Source organism: Gossypium raimondii, chromosome 7 (assembly GCF_025698545.1).
Source record: "Gossypium raimondii isolate GPD5lz chromosome 7, ASM2569854v1, whole genome shotgun sequence".
Taxonomy (NCBI): Eukaryota; Viridiplantae; Streptophyta; class Magnoliopsida; order Malvales; family Malvaceae; genus Gossypium; species Gossypium raimondii.
Window position 1 is genome coordinate 11,410,482 of NC_068571.1, and position 22,710 is coordinate 11,433,191.

Here is a 22,710-nt window from a genome sequence, read left to right on the forward strand (position 1 = left end):
ACATATAATAATATATAGATTTTAAAGAAACAGTGGCATAATTGCTTCTTTAGTCCTTTTAATTTTCTTTAATCTATAATTCAACTTCACCCTATATGAAATTTAGTTCTTATACCTAATTACTCTTAATTCATGCAAAATTACTTAACCAGATTCTAATTAACTACACAACTAACTTCGTAAATATTTTTAATAAATATTTACGAATCCGATTTACGGAAATAGAGTCTTGGGAATTCACTTTTCAACACCTCTGACTATCAGGTCGTTACAATTAGGTTGTTAAGTTTTTTGTATTTGTTTTTTTAAAAAGTTCTAACAATGAGCTCCAAATGACGATTGATATGATAGATTTAGTTCCCATCGATGAGTAGAAAAACATATCTTAGATCCAAAGTTGTTTCATGAAAAAAATAAACTTTGAAAGGGAAGGGAAAAAATAATTTTCGATTAGCACAGACAGTATGGACAAAAAAAAACCATATAAAGTCAAATTTAACTACCTTAGATTTGAATAGTTGAGTTTACTCACTTATTTTAGATACAATTAAAGATTATAAAATATAAATATAATATAACTTACTCTTAGGTGAAAATAATTCTAAATATGATCAAATTTAAAGAAAGATAAAATTCGAATCCAAGCATAGAGAGCTTAATAATTTTACCGAAAGGATGAAAATGAAATTCATGACAGGTCACCAGCTTTTTAGGAACGCCAAAACGTCACCGGTTTAAGTAAAAAACAAAGAAAAAAGATGAAAAAGCAAAAGTGGACTTTCACGTTCTAATCAAACCGGAAAAAATCAACAAAGGAGTAAAACAAGTGCAAAATATATCTCCACCGCCTTATAGTTTTCATTTCATTCAATAAAGCCCTTATATTTCTCCCATCTCTGTACTTCCTTTAATAAACCCCTCCCTCCATCGGTACCAGACTATCTCTGTCTCTCCCTCTCTCTACTCTTTTCTTTCTTTTTCTCAAAAGATATGGCGGATCACTTAACGCGACTCTGCCAATTCCTCGCCGAGGAGAAGCTCTCGTCCTCGTCTTCATCGCTCGATCTTCTTCTTAAGCTTCGTTCCGATGAGTCGATCAAGCTAGGGCTCCAACAGTTATACTTGATTCTTCAAACCGGCCTCCACCCGATCGAACCCGGTTCCCATCCCTTGTTTAAGTCTTGGTCCGATAATCAGATTCTCTCCCTCGCTTCTCTGGGTTCCTGTATTACCTCCGTCTTTCGATCCCTCTCAGGTTCGTTTGTTTATTTATTTATCACTTAAAGTTTTTGTTTTGAATCAATATGTAGGTTTTTAGCAATTTTTTGAGCTTCTAACTGATTAGGTAACTTTTTTTTTTACTGTAAAATCTCTAAAACTTATAGTCCTCTGTTTCGATTATTTTCTCTTGATTGTATTTTATTTTTGTTCTTCTTGGTTTTGTATATTCAATGGTTAGATTTTTTTTTTTTGTTATTGATTTTTTATATGACCGACTTTTACTTATTTTGTTTCTTAACTGAAGAATGTCATGTTTCGTTTTAGTTTTTAAATGATGTAGGATTAAATAATCAATATATTCTTTTTTGTTTGAGCAGTGGAACAATTGGAGCCGATAATTGTTGCGGTGGCAAGGAAGTTGGTGGAATTTACTGTTTCTTTTTTGGGGAAATCAGACTTCGGTGGCGACGATTTGAGTTTACAGGTACGAAAAACTGAACTTTTTTTCTATTACATAATTATTAGTTGTTATGTTAAGTTTGTATAGTCTGATTGTCCAGTCCAGTGTGATTATCTGTTATGAATGAAACAAGCGAACCACCAAGATAAAGGAGATGTTGTAGAATAAAGAAAAGAGAGAGAACTCGAATAACAAAATTGAGGAAGAGTATTCTGGTTCCACTTTACTGAATACATTTGCAATATTCGGCTTTTTAATTAAATGGGAACCTGCCATCTACAACCAAAAAATGGATTTTAACAACTAACTCCGCCTAATGGACAAATAGACTTATTGCGGGGCTTCTAAAACAAACCAACTCAGGACCATTTGTAGAAAGAGCCTGCATTAACACATTCCTGTTCAAAACATCCTGCCCTCAAGGATGGAATTTTCAAAATCTGTTGAGCAAGTTAGATAGGCATTCTGACATATCATCTTTAGGAAACTATTGTTCCACTGCACGAGTAGTTCAATAACTCGCTGATCACTTCTCTTTTTAACGTGCTTATCCAACAAAGCACTAGGTTCCTTCACAATAACTTGCTGAGTTGCAGCATTAGTTTTTTGGTCCAACAGAAATTTCAGTCTCTGGTGGTATACTTTTCTTCGAAAACAGCTATGGTTGCCAACATTTCCTTTTTGTATACTGAGAAAGCCTGGTTTTAGGTTGGCAAGATTTTGATAACATGAGAGATTGACATGCCTTTTTGTCTAAGAAAGATCCTAAGCCTGCTTATCAAAGGCTTTTTGTGCTTGCTTAGTCCAGAAAAATCCTCTCCTTTTGAGTAGTTCATTAGAGGTTGAGCAATAACTCCATCCCTTTGACAAATCATCTGTTGTACTAGTAAGTAGTAGCCAAAGAGGCCTAGGAAATCTCGTAGTTCCTTCACATAACCGCTGATGGTATGACCCAAGTACTCCTTAAGGGCCACAAAATAAAAATTGGTTATACAAATAACCAATTCTCTAAATTCACTTCATAGCTCAAAACACTATTTGCTAGTGCTAAAGGTAGGATAACTATTAAAGGAATATACTGATATATATATTTATATATATGCATATAAACTGAGATATGGAATGTATATGGACATTGGTTAGGGAAAATGGCAAGACCAATAACTCATAATGCCCATGCTGGCGTTTGATGGTATTCTGACCTCAAAATCTATTTGGACAAGTAACAAACACCATTTAATTCATCTGAGGGCTCATCTTTTAGTAACAGCTGACATGATTGTGCATGGTAGCGTAGAGTAACTATCCTGTTTGCTCGGTTGTTTATGTCTATAGAGTATAGATTGATTATCTTTTTAAGGTAGTGTATGGTTTAGTGTTGAGAGATCAAATAAGGCATTGGAACTTTAAGCTCTAGAAAGAACCTTGCTTTTTATTAATGTAATTCAGATGATGGTCCTTTGCATAGCACAAATGCATAAAATGCTCTTTGTAGGAAAAGGCTGGTTTTCTATCCGTTGTATAACGTTGAGGTTCTTTTTTCTTAGCAGCGTTTCGGTCTCACTGTAACCCACTTGGTAGGAGAAGGCTTGTTTCTGTGTTTGTTGTATAAAGTTGAGGTTCATTCTGCTTAGCATTGTTTGGGTCATTGTAGTTTCTGCAAATTTAAATCTAACACTATTTTGTCTCATTTTCTTATGGATCGTTGTTATTTTTTATTTTCCATCTCATGCTTTCTACTTATTGTATGGCCAAATTATGCATGTATTTGATGCGGTATTTTTTTTTCTCTCCAATCTCATTATCACTGATTTAAATTTGTATAATTCTCTTTGGATTGCCAGAGTAATATGATACAGCTTTTGGAGATTATATTGGGTGGTGGAACTGACAAAATAGTTGATTCCTTGCAACCTGCCTCTGTAAATAGCCTTGTGGACTTGTTGCCAATAGTTTCTTGCAATTTGGGTAGCATTGAGCTGGATAACGACATAAAATGTGGCCTTCAAGGTATCTTTGATTCTGCATACTCTGTTATTATTTTGGTGGCCTGACTTTTTACTGATTCTGTTTGTTATTCTAACAATTTTGAGAAGGGATGAAGTGCTCAAGGGCAGAGAAGCAAGTGGATAGACTTCTATCAGCCTTAGCTTCTGAATGGGTGCAACCTGAAAGACATACTTCAGGGTTTGAGGCTCCTAGTTTCCATCAAGATTTGAACAGTCTAGTTTTCCTGTCCCAGCATTGGGCAGTTGCTCATGCAGAATGCATTCGGTGTTTGATTTTGCTGTGCAAAGAGCTCGTGGAACTTCCTGATATATTTGATGAAAGGATAGCAGGTGCAAATTTCCGCAAGAGACTTTCCTTCAGCTTGAGGATTTTGAAGTCACTTGGATGCCTTCTAAAGGATGTGCCATATGTAGAATATGATTCCTCAGTGTTAGAAGCAATTGCTTCATGTGCTGATGTTTTGCCTAATTTATTTAGACCCAGCTTTGAATTTGTCAATAACATTGCTGTTACGGAGGGTAATTTTGAGAGTCTTGTACTGTCACTACTAGAAGAGTTTATTCATCTTGTTCGAGTCATGTTCTGCAACAGCGTAGTTTTTCAGAATGTGCAAGCATGTATTGTAGCATCTATTTTGGAACATCTCGGTCCATCCATATGGAGATACAACAAGGCTGCTTCGAACATAAAGCCCCCTTTAGCCTACTTCCCTCGAAGTGTTATTTACACCCTGAAGCTCATTCAGGATCTCAGAATCCAATTAAAAGAGGTTGTAGATCTGAAGGAGCTTGACACAGAACTTGGTGGTTCTGTTGATTTATCAACGGATTCTCCTTCGTGCCATTTACATGCTCAGAAGGTTCCCTTGCTACAGAGGTTCACTATCGATGAACTATCAAAAATGATATTTCCTTCATCAAGTAACTGGATGGACAATCTGATGCATCTTACTTCTTTTCTTCATTCTGAAGGAGTAAAATTAAGGCCAAAAATGGAGAGGTCAACCAGTTGTGGAAGATCTAATTGCTCCTCGGAATTGGAAACTGCTGTTTGCCATGATGATGAAGCCCTTTTTGGTAATCTTTTCTCTGAGGGTAGTCGGACGTTAGGATCTGCAGATGTATGTGATCAAACATCTGCTGTAAGTTCTAGCTCCAGCAATTGCAATATGCCAATGCAAGCCGCTATGGAACTGTTGAGCTTTCTGAAAGGGTGCATCTTCTCTCATGATTGGCTTCCTTCTGTTTATGAGGATGGGTGCAGAATGCTTAGTGCAGACCACATTGATATTTTACTTTACATACTCAGCTGTCAGGGGGGACCTTTTGAAGATAACTTTGCAGCTTCGCATGAAGATAGGAAGAGTGGGCATATTCAAGAGCTTTCTTTTCAACTTCTGCACAATCTTCTTACCCACCATGCATTGTCTGATTCACTTGAGGATTATCTAGTTGAGCGAATTCTAAATGTTGAAGATGCTACCTTTGTTTATAACGATCAGACGTTAGCCTTGCTGGCTCATGCACTTTTCTCTAAGGTGGGCTTTGCTGGAAGCCAGTTGAGAACCAAAATCTACAGAGGATTTGTTTCTTTTATTGTTGAGAAGGCAAAATCTATTTGCTCAGACTGTCCTACTCTGAAGGAACTTCTGGTCACTCTTCCATCTGTATTTCACATTGAGATTCTTCTCATGGCATTCCATTTATCACCTGATGAAGAGAAGGTAACCCTGGCAAACCTCGTATTTTCTGCCCTTCAAACGGTTCATGTACCATCCACTGGTTCTTATGGTACACAGCTCTCTTGCTGGGCGTTGGTGGTTTCAAGGTTGATTCTACTGCTTCGTCACATGATATTACATCCATGTACTTGTCCACCATCAATGCTGCTAGCTTTTCGATCAAAGTTGAGGGACATCCAATCTTTTGTTTCTAATGTGCCAACAAATTCTATTGATAGTTTTTCCTCGCTGGCATCAATTGCAGCAAAGACTTTGACAGGGGCTTTGGTTGATGAAGAGCCAAGCTGCAGTAGCCTGATTCATCAACTGATTGATGTTACATACATTCAGTCTCCAATTTACATGGCTGATGTTGCCGTTGGGTCATTACATTTGAGTTGGGATGATATGTGTTCACACTTCTCGTATATTCTGGGGTTTTGGAATGGTAAAAAAGCTGCAGCTATTGAAGACCTTATTATTGAAAGGTATATTTTCTTGCTTTGTTGGGATATTCCTACCATGAAGTCTCCATTCAGTCATCAGCTTTCACTGTGGAGTAACCTGCAGACTCCGGAAATATCTAGCACAGAACAATTTTTTTGCTTCAGCCATTTACTTCTGGGCCAGTGTGATGTTATTGGCAAGGGTGCTGACTTTCAAAAGCTTGTGGTTGGATTGCTAAGGCACTTGCAGGCTGCACATTTGCAGGATAACTTTGAGAATCTAGGATGGGATTTCTTGAGAAATGGAATGTGGTTGTCTTTGGTACTCTCTTTTTTTAATGTTGGCATTGGAAGATACTGTGTTAAGAATAACATTCCTGGAGGTGGTCCATTCTGGACAGAGAACAGACCTAGTGATAATGATTATATCAATTCTGCAGAAGGCTTCATTTCTGGCTTGATTGCAGATAATCGAACTTCAGAGCTTTTGAGGATGTTTGCATCCTTTTTAGAAGGATATTTGCAGTTTTATGAGAAGGCTTTCCTAGCTACCCTTGGTGATAGCAAGCATGATGACTATATGTTCTCGCCTGTGCTGCTTCTCAAGCTATCTATGTTTGACAAATCCCTCTTGGATGAACTCCTTAAGAAGTGTGGTGTGGATTCTTTTCAATTGGAGTCTGTTCTTGACATCTTATTAAAGGTAGATGGAGCAGTTGAGAAGAGAGCTTCTGGCATTTTAGCTAAGGTATTTTGGGAATGTATGTTGCATGGTTTTCCTTCTCATCTTCAAGCTTCTAGTGCAATCCTTCTTTCTTGTATCCTTAACATAAGGAGGATTATTTTCACTTTGGATGGATTACTGAAACTTTCCAATATGAAAGGAAATATTTTCCTGGAGACTGATGTACTGCATCAAATTCTTGATTCATTGACAAGTGTGAAATTAGATCGCATCTTTGAAAGGCTTCGTGGAAAATGTGAAGATGTTTGTCTCAACTTGAATGCTGGATTGGAGCTGTCTGATTATACTGAATTGTTTCTACTGAAGCGCATGGAAGGATTTCTAAGGTATATCCATTCTAGAGAAATGGGCGACACCAGTATCCTTGAATGGGTAATTACCAAGACAATAGATACCATGGATGCCCTCAGAAAAGATCCTAAGAAGTCTACACTTTTCAAATTTTATCTTGGAGCTGGAGATATGTCTGAATCACTTAAAGAGCTGCATGGCTCGCAGCGTGGTGATATATTGGTTCTTATCGACTCAGTGTGTAACTGTCACACTGAATTGGTTAACATTAAGGTGCTTAGCTTCTTTATTGATCTCTTATCTGGAGAGATATGTCCTAATCTTAAACTAAAGATACAGAATAAATACCTTAGCATGGATTTACTGTTATTGTCCAAGTGGTTGGAGAAGAGGTTACTAGGTTGCACAGCTGAAGCTATGGATGGGGTAAAGAGTGTCAAAGCAAATTCTGTTTCTCTTAGAGAATCAATTATGAGTTTTATTTTGTGCCTTGTGTCATCACCTTCTGAATTACAATCAGAGCTATACAATCATTTGTTTGAAGCTGTATTGATCTCACTTGAGACTGCATTTTTGCAATTTGACATTCATACTGCAAAGTCATATTTCCATTTTGTTGTTCAACTTGCAAGAGGGGAGAGCTCAATGAAGTTGCTTTTAAAGAGGACGGTAATGTTGACGCAGAAACTGGCAGGTGAAGAGCGTTTACTACCAGGATTGAAGTTTATCTTTGGCTTTCTTGGATGTTTCTTGAGTGATTGTGGGTCCAGCAGCAATACAACAGAAAAGTGTTCTGGGAAGTCTCTATCCATCAGTAGTGTTGCTGTGGGCCCTGTGGCTTCTAGACCAGTGGGGTCCAGGAAGAATTCTGATGTTTTGGTTCTTTCTGCGAATCGAGATGGGGCAACTGCTATTCTTGAGTGTGATGCAACTTCTGTAGAAGAAGATGAGGACGACGGAACATCTGATGGTGAGGAAGCTAGCATAGATAAAGATGAGGAAGAGGATACCAACAGTGAAAGGGCTCTTGCTTCTAAAGTTTGCACATTCACTTCTAGTGGCAGCAATTTCATGGAGCAACACTGGTATTTTTGTTATACCTGTGATCTAACAGTATCAAAAGGCTGCTGCTCTGTTTGTGCTAAAGTTTGTCATCGTGGTCATCGTGTTGTTTACTCTCGCTCCAGTCGATTTTTCTGTGACTGTGGAGCAGGTGGTGTTAGGGGTAGTAGTTGCCAATGCTTGAAGCCTCGAAAATTCACCGGTAGTGATAGTGCCCTTAATTGTGGTACCAACAGTTTTCAGTCCTTTTTACCTCTCACAGAGGATGCAGATCAGCTGCCAGAAAGTGATTCTGATATGGACGAGGATGTTGGGGCAGATATGGAGAACTCGCTGAGGTTGTCTATTCCAAAAGATTTGCAAGATGGGATCTCCATGTTGCTTGAAGAACTTGATGTTGAGCGTCAGGTGCTTGAACTATGCTCTACATTGCTGCCTTCTATAACAGGCAGGAGGGAATCCAACCTTTCAAAAGATAAGAAAATTATTCTGGGTAAAGACAAAGTGCTTTCTTATGGCATAGATCTCTTGCAACTGAAGAAGGCATATAAAAGTGGGTCCTTGGATCTGAAGATAAAGACTGATTATCCAAATGGCAAAGAACTTAAATTGCATTTAGCTAGTGGTTCTCTTGTCAAATCTTTGCTCAGTGTCAGTATTAGAGGAAGACTTGCTGTTGGAGAAGGCGACAAAGTTACTATTTTTGATTTTGGGCAGTTAATAGGACAAGCCACTATTGCACCTGTAACAGCAGACAAGGCCAATCTCAAGGCTTTATCCAAGAACCTCGTTCGATTTGAAATTGTTCACCTTTCATTTAATCTCGTGGTTGAGAATTACCTTGCTGTGGCTGGCTATGAAGATTGCCAGGTTCTTACTTTGAATCCTCGTGGAGAAGTTACTGATCGTCTAGCCATTGAGCTTGCCCTGCAAGGTGCTTATATCAGACGCATAGGATGGGTACCTGGTTCTCAGGTTCAGTTAATGGCGGTTGCTAACAGGTTTGTCAAAATATATGATCTGTCCCAAGACAACATCAGTCCAATGCATTACTTTACATTGGCAGATGACACAATAGTAGATGCAACACTTATTGTGGCCTCTCAGGGAAGGATGTTTCTTGTTGTCCTTTCAGAACGAGGGAGTTTATTTAGGCTGGGATTATCTTTGGAGGGTCATGTGGGAGCTACACCTTTGAAGGAAATAATTCGTATTCAGGACAGAGAAATTCATGCAAAGGGCTCATCTTTGTACTTTTCTTGTACTTATAAGTTACTTTTCTTGTCCTATCAAGATGGCACTACTTTGATAGGTCGGTTAAGTCCTGATGCGTCATCATTGACTGAGATATCTTGTGTCTATGAGGAACAAGATGGTAAGCTGCGACCAGCTGGGCTGCATCGATGGAAAGAGTTACTGGTTGGTAGTGGATTATTCTGTGGCTTCTCAAGTGTAAAATCAAATTCTGCTATTGCAGTATCTTTTGGTGCAGATGAGTTATTTGCACAGAATTTGAGGCATGCCGTGAGCTCTTCCTCGCCTTTAGTGGGGATAACTGCATATAAGCCTTTGTCCAAAGACAAAGTCCACTGTCTTGTTTTACATGATGATGGGAGCCTTCAGATATACTCTCATGTTCCCATGGGAGTGGATGCTGCTGCTAGTGCCACAGCTGAGAAAGTGAAAAAATTGGGTTCTAATATCCTTAATAATAAAGCTTATGCTGGCACAAAGCCAGAATTCCCCCTTGACTTCTTTGAGAAAACAGTTTGCATTACAGCAGATGTGAAACTGAGCGGTGATGCAATCAGGAATGGTGATTCTGAAGGAGCTAAACAGAGCTTGGCCTCAGAGGATGGTTTTCTGGAAAGTCCAAGTCCTGCAGGATTTAAGGTATGGCTTTACATTCCTTCTTGTTATCTATAGCATTAATAGCAATTAGTTCTTCTATGTATAGCTTTGGCGAGCAGTTGTTATAATATTTGCTTATGTACTTGAGTAGACTTGTCCAAGGGCTGGACTACCCGCCTAAGTCTAAAGGCCCGTCTGATATTTGGGAGGTTTTGGACAAAAATGGGCCCGGGCAAAAAAATAGGCCCGATTAAAATATGGGTCGGGCTTGGCTATAATATCCAAGCCTTGAGCCCAACCCGACCTGGCCTGGCTCAGCCTGTTTACCAATCTTGTAATATGTTATTTTTCTTTTGTTTTTATTTATTCATATTAAAATTGAATATATAATGTAAATATTACAAATAATGTCAAGCTTATATTTAAAAATTTGGTAAAAATGTAAAATTCTAAATATAAAATAAAAATAAAAAGGGGCAGCATAAACAGGATTGGGTTGGCAATGTACACATAAGGGTGGGCTTAGACAAAATTGGAGGCCCATAATTTGGGCCGGGCTTGCGCAAATATGTGTTGGCTTGGCCTGAGCCCATAGACACCTCTATACTTGATTTTGTCTTCACTCGCTGGTAGTGGGATTTGCCATATTATCATTGTGATGGTGTAAATTTGCCATTTAATGAGTTAGGCTGCTTTACAATAATTCTACTCTTCACACCGCACTTAAAATTTTATCTAGCTGTGAGCAAGCTGTTGACATTTTGGTCATATTAAGCCTAGTGACCATCTAACGTTGTTTCAAAATACATCATCCTAAACTATCAAATCATGCTGGAAGAGGTGCTTGTTCAGCCTGTTACATATGATTGAATTCTTAAATATTCATCTGTTGACTATTGTAACTGATCTTTTTTTTTTCCAGATGTCTGTTTCCAATTCAAACCCTGATATTGTCATGGTTGGTTTTCGTGTTTATGTGGGTAATCAATCAGCAAACCATATACCTTCTGAGATTACCATCTTCCAGAGGGTGATTAAGCTTGATGAAGGCATGAGGTCCTGGTACGACATTCCATTTACTGTAGCTGAATCACTACTTGCTGATGAAGAATTCATCATTTCTGTTGGTCCAACCTTCAGTGGCTCAGCCCTACCGAGAATAGACTCACTTGAAGTTTATGGTCGAGCTAAAGATGAATTTGGTTGGAAGGAGAAAATGGATGCTGTGTTAGACATAGAAGCTCGTGTTCTTGGTGCTAATTCTGTGCTTGCAGGGTCTGGTAAAAAGAGCCGGTCAATGCAGTCTGCTCCTATTCAGGAACAGGTGGTGGCTGATGGTCTTAAGCTTCTCTCTAGGATTTACTGTCTATGCAGATCCCAAGAAGAGGAGCTAAAAGTTGATCTGAGCAAGCTAAAGAGCAAGCAGTTATTGGAAGCAATATTTGAGAGTGATAGGGAACCCTTGATGCAGGCTGCTGCTTGCCGTGTCCTGCAGGCTGTGTTTCCTAAAAAAGAGACATACTACCAGGTACTTACCCAATTGGATGTTTATCTGACTTGGTTTGATTATATCGATATAGTGTCTAACATGATTCTCTGCTCCTCTGCTCTAGATCAAGGACACCATGCGTCTTCTTGGCGTGGTCAAGTCAACATCTGTTCTTTCATCAAGGCTTGGAATTGGTGGTGCTACAGGACAGTGGCTTATTGAAGAGTTCACCGCCCAGATGCGTGCCGTGTCTAAAATTGCACTTCACCGTCGCTCCAATTTAGCTAATTTCTTGGAGATGAATGGTAAAATCTTTATGCATAGTTTCTCTCATTAGTAAGTAATAGTGACACTTCCTCAAGCTTCCCCTTTTAGCTAGAGGCCTTATGCATATTGAATGTCCTCTCTGCTTGTAACTGGAAGAGAAAACAAGTTCCTGAAGGTTTTTTTGTCTCTTGGTGTTCTCATATATTACATGTGTGTAGTTTTGGTTCACAAACTGTTATATAGGGTTAAGTTTGTTTACACCTTATAAATATGCAAAGAATTTCCATATGCAAATGGGTTTGTGGTTTGCAGGTATTTTTCATAGTGGGGTTAGGGTAAGGAGAGTTGTTTTATTTTTTTTAAACCATTTTTGTTTATGTAGGTTCTGAAGTGGTGGATGGGCTTATGCAAGTTCTGTGGGGAATTTTAGATTTAGAACTTCCTGACACACAAACCATGAACAATATTGTGATATCTGCTGTGGAGCTCATTTACAGCTATGCTGAATGTTTGGCTTTGCATGGGAAGGACACAGGGAGGCGCTCTGTGGCGCCTGCAGTTATATTATTTAAAAAACTTCTCTTCTTCCCAAATGAGGCAGTTCAAACTTCAAGCAGGTATTGCTCAGATAAATGGAATATGTTAAGACCTTTTCAATGTTTGGAATGTCTTATTACTAATTGCTTCTGCATATCTGTCTATTTTAGCTTTAATGGTACTCACTTTTGCTTCTTTTTCAGTTTGGCCATATCATCAAGATTGCTCCAGGTTCCATTTCCAAAACAAACTATGTTAGGAACTGATGATGTGGTAGAAAGTGTGGTAACGTCCTCTATGCCTGCTGATACATCTGGTGGAAATACACAAGTCATGATCGAAGAAGATTCTATAACCTCATCTGTTCAATACTGTTGTGATGGTTGTTCTACTGTTCCCATACTAAGGCGGAGATGGCATTGCACTGTTTGTCCTGATTTTGACTTATGCGAGGCATGCTATGAAGTTCTAGATGCTGATCGGCTTCCTGCACCTCATTCTAGAGATCATCCTATGACTGCAATTCCAATTGAAGTGGAATCTCTTGGAGGAGATGGCAGTGAAATTCGCTTCTCTACAGATGATTTGAGTGATTCAAACTTGGTGACAAATGTAACGGATGTTGGTATGCAGACTTCTGCACCTTCAATTCATGTCTTGGAACCAAGTGAATCCATGGAGTTCTCTTCTTCAATGGCTGACCCTGTCTCAATTTCTGCTTCAAAACGAGCTGTAAATTCCTTGCTCCTGTCTGAGCTTCTTGAGCAGCTGAAAGGGTGGATGGAGACCACTTCTGGTATTCGAGCTATTCCTGTTATGCAACTTTTCTACAGATTATCATCTGCTGTTGGTGGGCCTTTCATTGACAGTTCAAAGTCCGAAACATTAGATTTGGAGAAATTAATTAAATGGTTTTTGGATGAAATTAACCTCAACAAGCCTTTTGTAGCCAGAACACGTTCTTCTTTTGGAGAAGTGGCAATCCTAGTCTTCATGTTCTTCACATTGATGCTCCGAAACTGGCACCAGCCTGGTAGTGATGGCACTGCTTCAAAAGGAACTGGGAATACAGACACTCCTGATAAAAGTGGTTCTCAAGTCTCCAGTTCAGTTGCCTCTCCGTCTTCCTTGGTGGATCATGACAAAATTGACTTTGCATCCCAACTTCTTCGAGCTTGCAATTCTCTTAGGAACCAAGCTTTTGTTAATTATATAATGGATATTCTGCTGCAGCTAGTGCATGTTTTCAAGTCACCAGCAGCTGGTCTTGAAAATGCTCATGGTTCAAATGTTGCTTCTGGATGTGGGGCTTTATTGACAATCCGAAGAGATCTACCTGCTGGTAATTTTTCCCCCTTCTTTTCAGATTCATATGCCAAAGCTCATCGGGCAGATACTTTTATGGACTACCACAGGCTATTGCTAGAGAATGCATTTCGACTGGTATACACTTTGGTAAGACCAGAAAAACATGACAAGAATGGGGAGAAAGAAAAGGTTCCTAAGACATCCTCTGGTAAGGATTTGAAGCTTGATGGATATCAGGAAGTCCTCTGCAGTTATATAAATAATCCTCATACAACATTTGTGAGAAGATATGCAAGGAGGCTTTTCCTGCATCTGTGTGGAAGCAAAACTCACTATTACAGCGTTCGGGACTCTTGGCAATTCTCTACTGAAGTGAAGAAACTATACAAACATGTAAACAAATCTGGTGGATTTCAAAATCCTGTTCCGTATGAAAGAAGTGTTAAGATAATTAAGTGCCTATCCACCATTGCTGAAGTGGCTGCTGCCCGGCCTCGGAACTGGCAGAAGTATTGCTTGAGACATAGTGATGTTTTGCCTTCCCTAATGAATGGGATTTTCTATTTTGGTGAGGAGTCTGTCATTCAGACTCTTAAATTATTAAATTTGGCATTCTATTTAGGGAAGGATATGATTCTCTCATCGCAAAAAGCGGAATCTGGGGATTCAGGTATCACTTCAAACAAATCAGGCACACAATCTTTGGATTCAAAGAAGAAGAAGAAGGGTGATGATGGAGTTGACACTGGTTTAGAGAAGTCTTTTGTGGATATGGAAATGGTAGTTGAAATCTTTACTGATAAGGGAGGTGATGTCTTGAGGCAATTTATTGATTGCTTTTTACTGGAATGGAACTCGAGCTCTGTACGTGCTGAGGCTAAGTGTGTTCTTTATGGCGTGTGGCATCACGGGAAACATTCATTCAAGGAAACTGTGTTGACAGCTCTCCTGCAAAAGATTAAATGCTTGCCAATGTATGGTCAGAATATTGTGGAGTATACTGAACTTGTCACTTGGTTACTGGGTGAATTCCCTGATAAAAGTTCAAAACAACAGACTGAAATTGTGGACCACTGCTTGACCCCTGATGTTATCAGGAGTATATTTGAGACACTTCATTCACAAAATGAACTCATAGCTAATCATCCAAATTCTCGCATATACAACACCTTGAGTGGTCTGGTAGAATTTGATGGTTACTATCTTGAGAGTGAGCCATGTGTTGCCTGCAGCTCTCCTGAGGTCCCTTACAGCAGAATGAAGTTAGAAAGTTTGAAATCTGAGACCAAGTTTACTGACAACCGCATCATTGTGAAATGTACTGGAAGTTATACAATCCAGACTGTGACTATGAACGTTCATGATGCCCGTAAATCTAAGTCAGTTAAAGTCCTGAACCTGTATTACAACAATCGACCTGTGGCTGACTTATCAGAGTTGAAAAATAATTGGTCATTATGGAAGCGTGCAAAGAGTTGTCATCTTGCTTTCAACCAGAGCGAGCTCAAAGTGGAGTTCCCCATTCCAATCACTGCTTGTAACTTCATGATTGAGCTTGATTCTTTCTATGAAAATCTTCAAGCCTTATCCCTTGAACCATTGCAGTGTCCTCGTTGCAGTCGACCCGTGACTGATAAGCATGGGACTTGCAGTAACTGCCATGAAAATGCATATCAATGCAGGCAGTGCCGTAATATCAATTATGATAATCTGGATTCTTTTTTATGCAATGAGTGTGGATACAGCAAGTATGGTCGGTTTGAGTTTAACTTCATGGCAAAACCAAGTTTTACATTTGACAACATGGAGAATGATGAAGACATGAAAAAAGGGCTGGCAGCTATAGAAGCTGAATCTGAAAATGCTCATAGGAGATATCAACAACTTCTGGGCTTCAAGAAACCCCTTCTGAAGATTGTCTCTAGTGTTGGTGAAAATGAGATGGATTCTCAACAGAAAGACTCTGTCCAGCAAATGATGGTTTCCTTGCCTGGTCCTTCATGTAAGATAAACCGCAAAATTGCTCTTCTAGGTGTTCTCTATGGTGAGAAGTGCAAAGCTGCTTTCGATTCTGTCAGTAAAAGTGTACAGACACTGCAGGGTCTTCGGCGGGTTTTAATGAATTACTTACACCAGAAGCATTCAGATAATTCTGGGGCTGCATCAAGGTTTGTGATTTCCAGATCCCCAAATAACTGCTACGGTTGTGCAATGACATTTGTTACACAGTGTCTTGAGATCCTACAGGTGTTATCAAAACATCAAAATTCTAAGAAACAACTTGTTGCATCTGGCATCTTGTCTGAATTGTTCGAAAATAATATCCACCAAGGTCCTAAAACTGCTCGCTTCCAAGCTAGGGCAGCCCTTTGTGCTTTCTCTGAAGGTGATATTAATGCTGTATCTGAGTTGAACAGTTTGATACAGAAGAAAGTCATGTATTGTCTTGAACATCATCGTTCCATGGACATTGCTGTTGCCTCTCGTGAGGAATTGTTATTGCTTTCAGAAGTGTGTTCCCTGGCTGATGAATTCTGGGAATCAAGATTGCGTGTTGTTTTCCATCTGTTATTTTCTTCCATAAAATTGGGTGCAAAGCATCCTGCCATATCGGAGCATATAATTCTCCCTTGTTTGAGGATTATATCTTTGGCTTGTACTCCTCCAAAACCTGATAATGCAGAAAAGGAGCAAGGTGTTGTTAAATCTACTTCAGTTATACAGCAGAAGGATGAAAATAACTCGACTATGTTTGGATCTCATGGTGGTGGTATCAGCTCAAGTAAACTACTGCCAGAACCTATGGAAAAAAATTGGGTTGCTTCTCATAAGACCCAAGATATTCAATTGTTAAGTTACTCCGAGTGGGAGAAGGGGGCATCTTATCTTGATTTTGTCCGAAGGCAATATAAAGTGTCTCAATCTGTCAAAGGTGTGAGCCAGAGGTCACGCCCACATAGAACTGACTTCCTGGCCCTCAAATATGGACTAAGGTGGAAGCGCTCTGCTTGTAAAGCAAGCAAAGGTGACTTGTCAGTGTTTGAGCTAGGATCATGGGTTACGGAACTTGTTCTGAGTGCGTGCTCCCAGTCCATTAGGTCTGAGATGTGTATGCTAATTAGTTTACTTTGTGCTCAAAGTTCATCGAGACGATTTCGGCTGCTGAGCCTATTGATGGGTTTGTTACCTGCAACTCTTGCTGCTGGCGAAAGTGCTGCAGAGTATTTTGAGTTACTATTCAAGATGATTGAATCAGAAGATGCTCGTCTTTTCTTGACTGTAAGGGGATGTCTAGATACAATTTGCAAGTTGATTACCAAAGAAGTGGGGAATATCGAATCACTTGAGAGGAGCCTGCATATTGACATTTCGCAAGGATTCATCCTCCATAAGCTTATAGAGCTCCTTGGAAAATTTCTGGAGGTTCCTAATATCAGATCGAGGTATCACTAATTCTTGTTATTTTCACAATAATGAAATTGCTCCCTCATATTCTAATTAATTTTGTTTTGACAACAGATTCATGCAAGACAATTTGCTGACTGAAGTCCTTGAGGCTCTTATTGTAATTCGTGGTTTGATAGTGCAGAAGACTAAGTTGATTAGTGATTGCAACCGACTTCTAAAAGACCTTTTAGATAGTCTGCTGCTTGAGAGTAGTGAGAACAAACGCCAATTCATCCGTGCTTGTATCCATGGTCTGCAGATTCATGGCGAGGAGAAGAAAGGAAGAACATGTTTGGTATGGGAACTTAATAAATTATCCTTTTTTTCCTTTGTAATGATTTTCTTGAGTTACAATAATGCAACTTCTTGTTTTATATTGAGTTATAACGTTGCAACTAATTTCAATTGTTTGAATTTTATGGCAGTTTATTTTAGAGCAACTCTGCAACTTGATCTGCCCATCAAAACCGGAGGCGGTTTATTTGTTGGTTCTAAACAAAGCTCACACGCAGGAAGAGTTTATTAGGGGATCAATGACTAAGAATCCTTATTCAAGTGCTGAGATTGGTCCACTAATGCGTGATGTTAAAAATAAAATTTGCCATCAATTAGATCTGCTAGGTCTTCTTGAAGATGACTATGGCATGGAACTCTTAGTAGCCGGGAATATAATCTCTCTTGATTTGAGCATTGCCCAGGTTTATGAGCAAGTCTGGAAGAAGTCAAACAGTCAATCTTCTAATTCTATGGCTAATTCTTCACTGTTATCCTCTGGTGCTGTTACATCAACTAGAGAATGCTCTCCCATGATAGTGACATACCGACTTCAGGTTTGTTACTGTTTTTTCTAGTCAATGCCTTGTCTTTCCTCCTTTCATGGTTGAGCTATGTAGGAATGCCTTTCACTACTTGTGCTTTTTTCTTGCAATGGTTTTTGCATATGGGAATCCTTATATAGGGATTGGTTCTGTCAAACTTAAAATCATGCTTATCGTCCCTGTTTATATTTTAAAATCCATTTGGAGTGGAGCTTATGACATTTGATACTAAATGACCTTGGTATGCTCAGTATGTACAAAAGTAGCCTTGGGTTTATATTTTATTTACATTTTGTGTTCAATGGACAGGGTTTAGATGGTGAAGCTACTGAGCCTATGATAAAAGAATTGGAGGAAGACAGAGAGGAATCACAAGATCCTGAGGTTGAGTTTGCAATAGCTGGTGCAGTTCGTGAGTATGATGGGCTGGAAATCTTGTTGTGCATGATTCAGGTGCGTGGGTTCATTTCATTATTATAGGTTATGACTCCGCAGTACTTTTTATTTACATGCATAGAACTTTGAGGTTCATAAAGGGACAACCGCTTTTAAAACAAAAAAGATTTATTCATGCTCTGAATGTACAGCGTTTGCGAGATGACTTCAAGTCCAACCAGGAGCAGTTGGTTGCTGTTCTCAATCTCCTCATGCATTGCTGCAAGATTAGAGAGAATAGGAGGGCCTTATTAAGGCTTGGAGCTTTAGGCTTACTGCTTGAAACAGCAAGGCGAGCTTTCGCTGTGGATGCCATGGAGCCAGCTGAAGGCATTCTTTTGATTGTAGAGAGTCTTACATTGGAAGCAAATGAGAGTGACAATATTAGTATCTCACAAAGTGTTCTCACTGTCACTAGTGAGGAAACTGGCACTGGAGACCAAGCCAAGAAAATAGTTCTTATGTTCCTGGAGAGGCTGTGTCATCCTTCAGGGCAAAAGAAATCAAACAAACAACAGAGGAACACCGAGATGGTCGCAAGAATCTTACCCTACTTAACTTATGGTGAACCTGCTGCTATGGAAGCACTTATTCAGCATTTTAACCCATACTTGCAAGACTGGGGAGAATTCGATCGATTGCAGAAACAGCATCAAGACAATCCTAAAGATGAAAGCATTGCTAAGCAAGCAGCCAAGCAGAGGTTCACGGTTGAAAATTTTGTTCTGGTTTCAGAATCTCTAAAAACTAGTTCCTGTGGGGAGAGATTGAAGGATATTATCCTCGAGAAGGGCATTACAGGTGTAGCTGTCAGACATTTGGGTGAGAGTTTTGCAATTGCAGGGCAGGCTGGCTTTAAATCCAGTTCAGAATGGGCATTAGCTTTGAAACTGCCATCCGTCCCACATGTATTGTCAATGCTCAGAGGCTTATCAATGGGGCACTTTGCCACTCAGAGGTGCATTGATGAAGGTGGGATTTTGCCCTTACTCCATGCTTTGGAAGGTGTGTCTGGAGAAAATGAGATTGGGGCAAAGGCAGAAAATTTGCTGGACACTCTATCAGATAAGGAAGGCAAAGGAGATGGATTCTTGGGGGAAAAGGTGTGTAGGTTGCGGCATGCAACTAGAGATGCAATGAGACAGCGAGCTTTAAGGAAAAGGGAAGAGTTGCTTCAGGTACCTTCATAGAGTTTAAATTCCTTGTATATGTGCTTGCATACCTGCTGCGGGAAAGTGAAATTTGCCAATGGTACAATTTTGTAGCTGGTTTTCTTCTTTTTTTACATAGGCTTTTACTTCCATTTCTTTTGTTTTCGAAATTGTAGTTGTGAATAGTTTCAATTGCATGGTTGTATTTCTTTAGCATGGATCTTATTAAGTTTTCTTCTTGTTGCAAGCCTATGTACTTCTAATGATGAAACTTTTGAATGTTAATTAATGGAGCTTGTAGAGGTATAGAACAGGCATTCATATGCCAGTTTTCTCCCTCTCCTCTCCTCTCCTCTCCTCTTTTCATTTATTTGTTTATCTTGGCTAGAAAAGCTGAACTGATTCTTTATATTGTGTTTTCTTTTGGCAACTGTATAGGGACTTGGAATGCGACAAGAGCTAGCTTCAGATGGTGGTGAGCGAATTGTTGTTGCTCGGCCTCTTCTGGAAGGTTTGGAAGATGTGGAGGAGGAGGAAGATGGGCTGGCATGCATGGTGTGTCGAGAAGGCTATAGTTTGAGACCCACTGACTTGCTGGGTGTTTATTCTTATAGCAAGCGAGTAAACCTGGGTGTTGGCACGTCAGGAAGTGCACGTGGAGAGTGTGTTTACACTACCGTTAGTTATTTTAACATTATTCATTTCCAGTGCCATCAAGAGGCTAAAAGAGCAGATGCTGCTCTGAAGAATCCAAAGAAAGAGTGGGAGGGTGCTACTCTCAGGAACAATGAATCACTTTGCAATTCTTTATTTCCTGTGAGAGGTCCGTCAGTTCCACTAGCACAGTATGTCCGGTATGTCGACCAATACTGGGATAACCTCAATGCTCTTGGTCGTGCTGATGGAAGTCGGCTCCGGCTGTTGACTTATGATATTGTTCTGGTATGCTCTTCCATCTAAAGCTTGTTATTAACTTGTGTGTTCTGTTTTTAGATTTTGTGCCTGATATATCTGCATATTTTCTGCGCAGATGCTAGCTCGATTTGCAACAGGGGCATCATTCAGTGCAGAGTGTAGGGGCGGTGGAAGGGAAAGCAACTCCCGCTTTTTGCCTTTCATGATCCAAATGGCTCGTCACCTTCTGGAACAGGGAGGCCCCTCTCAGAGACGTAACATGGCCAAGACAGTAGCAACATACATATCCTCTTCAACATTAGATTCAAAGTCTGCAACCGGTGGAACTCAACCTTTGGGAACAGAGGAAACCGTTCAGTTCATGATGGTAAATTCACTGCTTTCAGAGTCCTACGAGTCATGGTTGCAACATCGACGTGACTTCTTGCAACGTGGAATATATCATGCCTACATGCAGCATACTCATGGCCGGTCAACAGCTAAGATAGAATCAGCAAGTAGCAGCAAAAGTCCCACCTCCACCTCAGAAACTGGTGGTGATGAGCTACTGTCAATTGTTCGACCCATGCTGGTGTATACAGGCTTGATTGAGCAGTTGCAGCAAATATTCAAGGTTAAGAAATCGTCAAGTTTGGCAGCCACCAAAGGCAAATCTGAAGGAACCTCAACCGGAACTGAAGGAGAAGGGTTGGAAGGTTGGGAGGTGGTGATGAAAGAGAGGTTGTTGAATGTGAAGGAAATGATAGGGTTCTCCAAAGAGTTGCTCTCATGGCTCGATGACATGACTTCTGCAAGTGATTTGCAAGAGGCTTTCGACATCATTGGTGCCTTGGGTGATGTTTTATCGGGTGGATTTTCCCGGTGTGAGGATTTTGTGCAAGCTGCTATTGCTGCAGGAAAAATGTGAGTTTCCTTTTGATGCTTGTATTCGGTTACCACTTCAATTTGACTTTTTGGAACTAATAAGTCAAGGTTGCCATGTAAAAGTAAAACTTGCTCTTCTATGATTCTTCAATGCAAAAAACTAAAATTTATTAATTACTCTTTAAATAATTATAATACTACTACTACCAATAAACTACAAGATATGATTGATGGAATATTTTTGCTTTGGTTGGGGACCATAACCATCCATCAAACATCTCTCTTGCTTCTAATCTGGCATTCTCTCTAAAGCTCCTAATCGAGTAGGATAAAATGGTAACAGCAATCCACAGAAGTCTAAACAAAATACCTTGTGTAGAAAGATGTCCAATTCAAATAATAAAACAGGACTCTGGTTTTCTGTTTTTTTTCCCCTTCTCAAGCTCTTGAATTCTTTTCTTTTTTCCATTTTGTCCTTTTCTGGCCTAAAAGAAATTACCTTTAGTTAATATTAATTTTTTTCATGTTCATGCAACATGCAACGTCCCAAATTGGTTGCAAAAAGCCATATATTTCCTCTCTACTTATTCAGTCGTCATACATATTTTAAAACTGTAGATTCAATAGGTTGAGATGCTGATCTCAATCATGATCAATATACCCAAACTAAGAAAAAGAATTATTAAGAACAACCAACTTGATTCCTTTTAACTATGATACAAAACAAAAAAAGCTACTTGAAAATGATTTAATAATCAATTGAGCTCCAAATAAAAATTAACACTACACTAAATAGAAGAAGAAGAAGAAGAAGGAGAAGAGGAAAAATGGAGATGCCTGAAGTGATTCCGGTGTGCTATTATAGAAACCTAGCCAAATTAAACACGTCTTGGTTCAATGACAACCTAGGTAGGAGGTTTTTTGGGTGTAAGAAATTTGGCAGTGAATTTCGAAAACCATGTCGGTTTTTCAGCTGGTTTGACCCACCATTGACGTCCCGTTCACAAATTGTGTTGTTGGGTCTTGTAAAAAAAGTGAGGACATTGGAGAATGCAAGGAGGAGGGAGAGAAAAACTTGATTTTTGGTGCTTGTATTTGTAACTGTGTTGTTTTTTAAACCTTAAAAATCAGCTTATGTTGTTATTGTTAGCATTGAAAACCAGCTTATGTTTTGTAATGTTGTTGCTGGTATATTGTTGCTTATGTTGTTATACATGCTGCTAGTATTTTGTTGCTTATGTTGTTATACATGGCTGCTAGTATACATGGCTAACCAGCTCATGTTGTTGTTTACAAACTTGAAAGACTTGAAATGGGATATAATATGTGGTTGTTGATTACAAATTGTTTTGTAATATTTTTGTTGCTTACAACAATTAGAATGTTTAATCTTCATTTCATTTGTATTTCTCAATACTCATATATCAGAAAAGATAACAAATGGAAAAAAAAATTTATTTCTCAATTCTCACACATTTGTTTTTTCAATACTCATATGTTAGAAGAGAAGAGATAACACAAATTGCATGGATCAATTGTAACACCCCTTACCCGCATTCCTGATCGGAACAGAGTATGAGGTGTTACTAAATTTTTAAAAAAATTTCGACAGCATTTGTGTTTATTTTTGCTTAAACCTCCTGCAAGTTTTCAAACACAATTCAAAATTCCAA

At 39.2% G+C, this 22,710-nt stretch overlaps 1 protein-coding gene across 1 annotated transcript; it reads left to right on the forward strand.

Annotated features, from left to right (window-relative positions):
- Positions 1–911: 911 nt before the first annotated feature.
- On the forward strand, positions 912–21,211 carry LOC105801526 (auxin transport protein BIG). Its single transcript, XM_012632794.2, has 14 exons — positions 912–1,255; positions 1,599–1,705; positions 3,526–3,691; positions 3,778–9,848; positions 10,729–11,334; positions 11,420–11,600; positions 11,945–12,179; positions 12,303–16,850; positions 16,927–17,149; positions 17,280–17,684; positions 17,982–18,125; positions 18,260–19,285; positions 19,697–20,200; positions 20,289–21,211. Exons 1-14 carry the CDS (start codon positions 991–993, stop codon positions 21,078–21,080), a joined length of 15,273 nt encoding a protein of 5,090 aa, XP_012488248.1. The 5' UTR covers positions 912–990; the 3' UTR covers positions 21,081–21,211.
- The last annotated feature ends 1,499 nt before the right edge of the window (positions 21,212–22,710 follow it).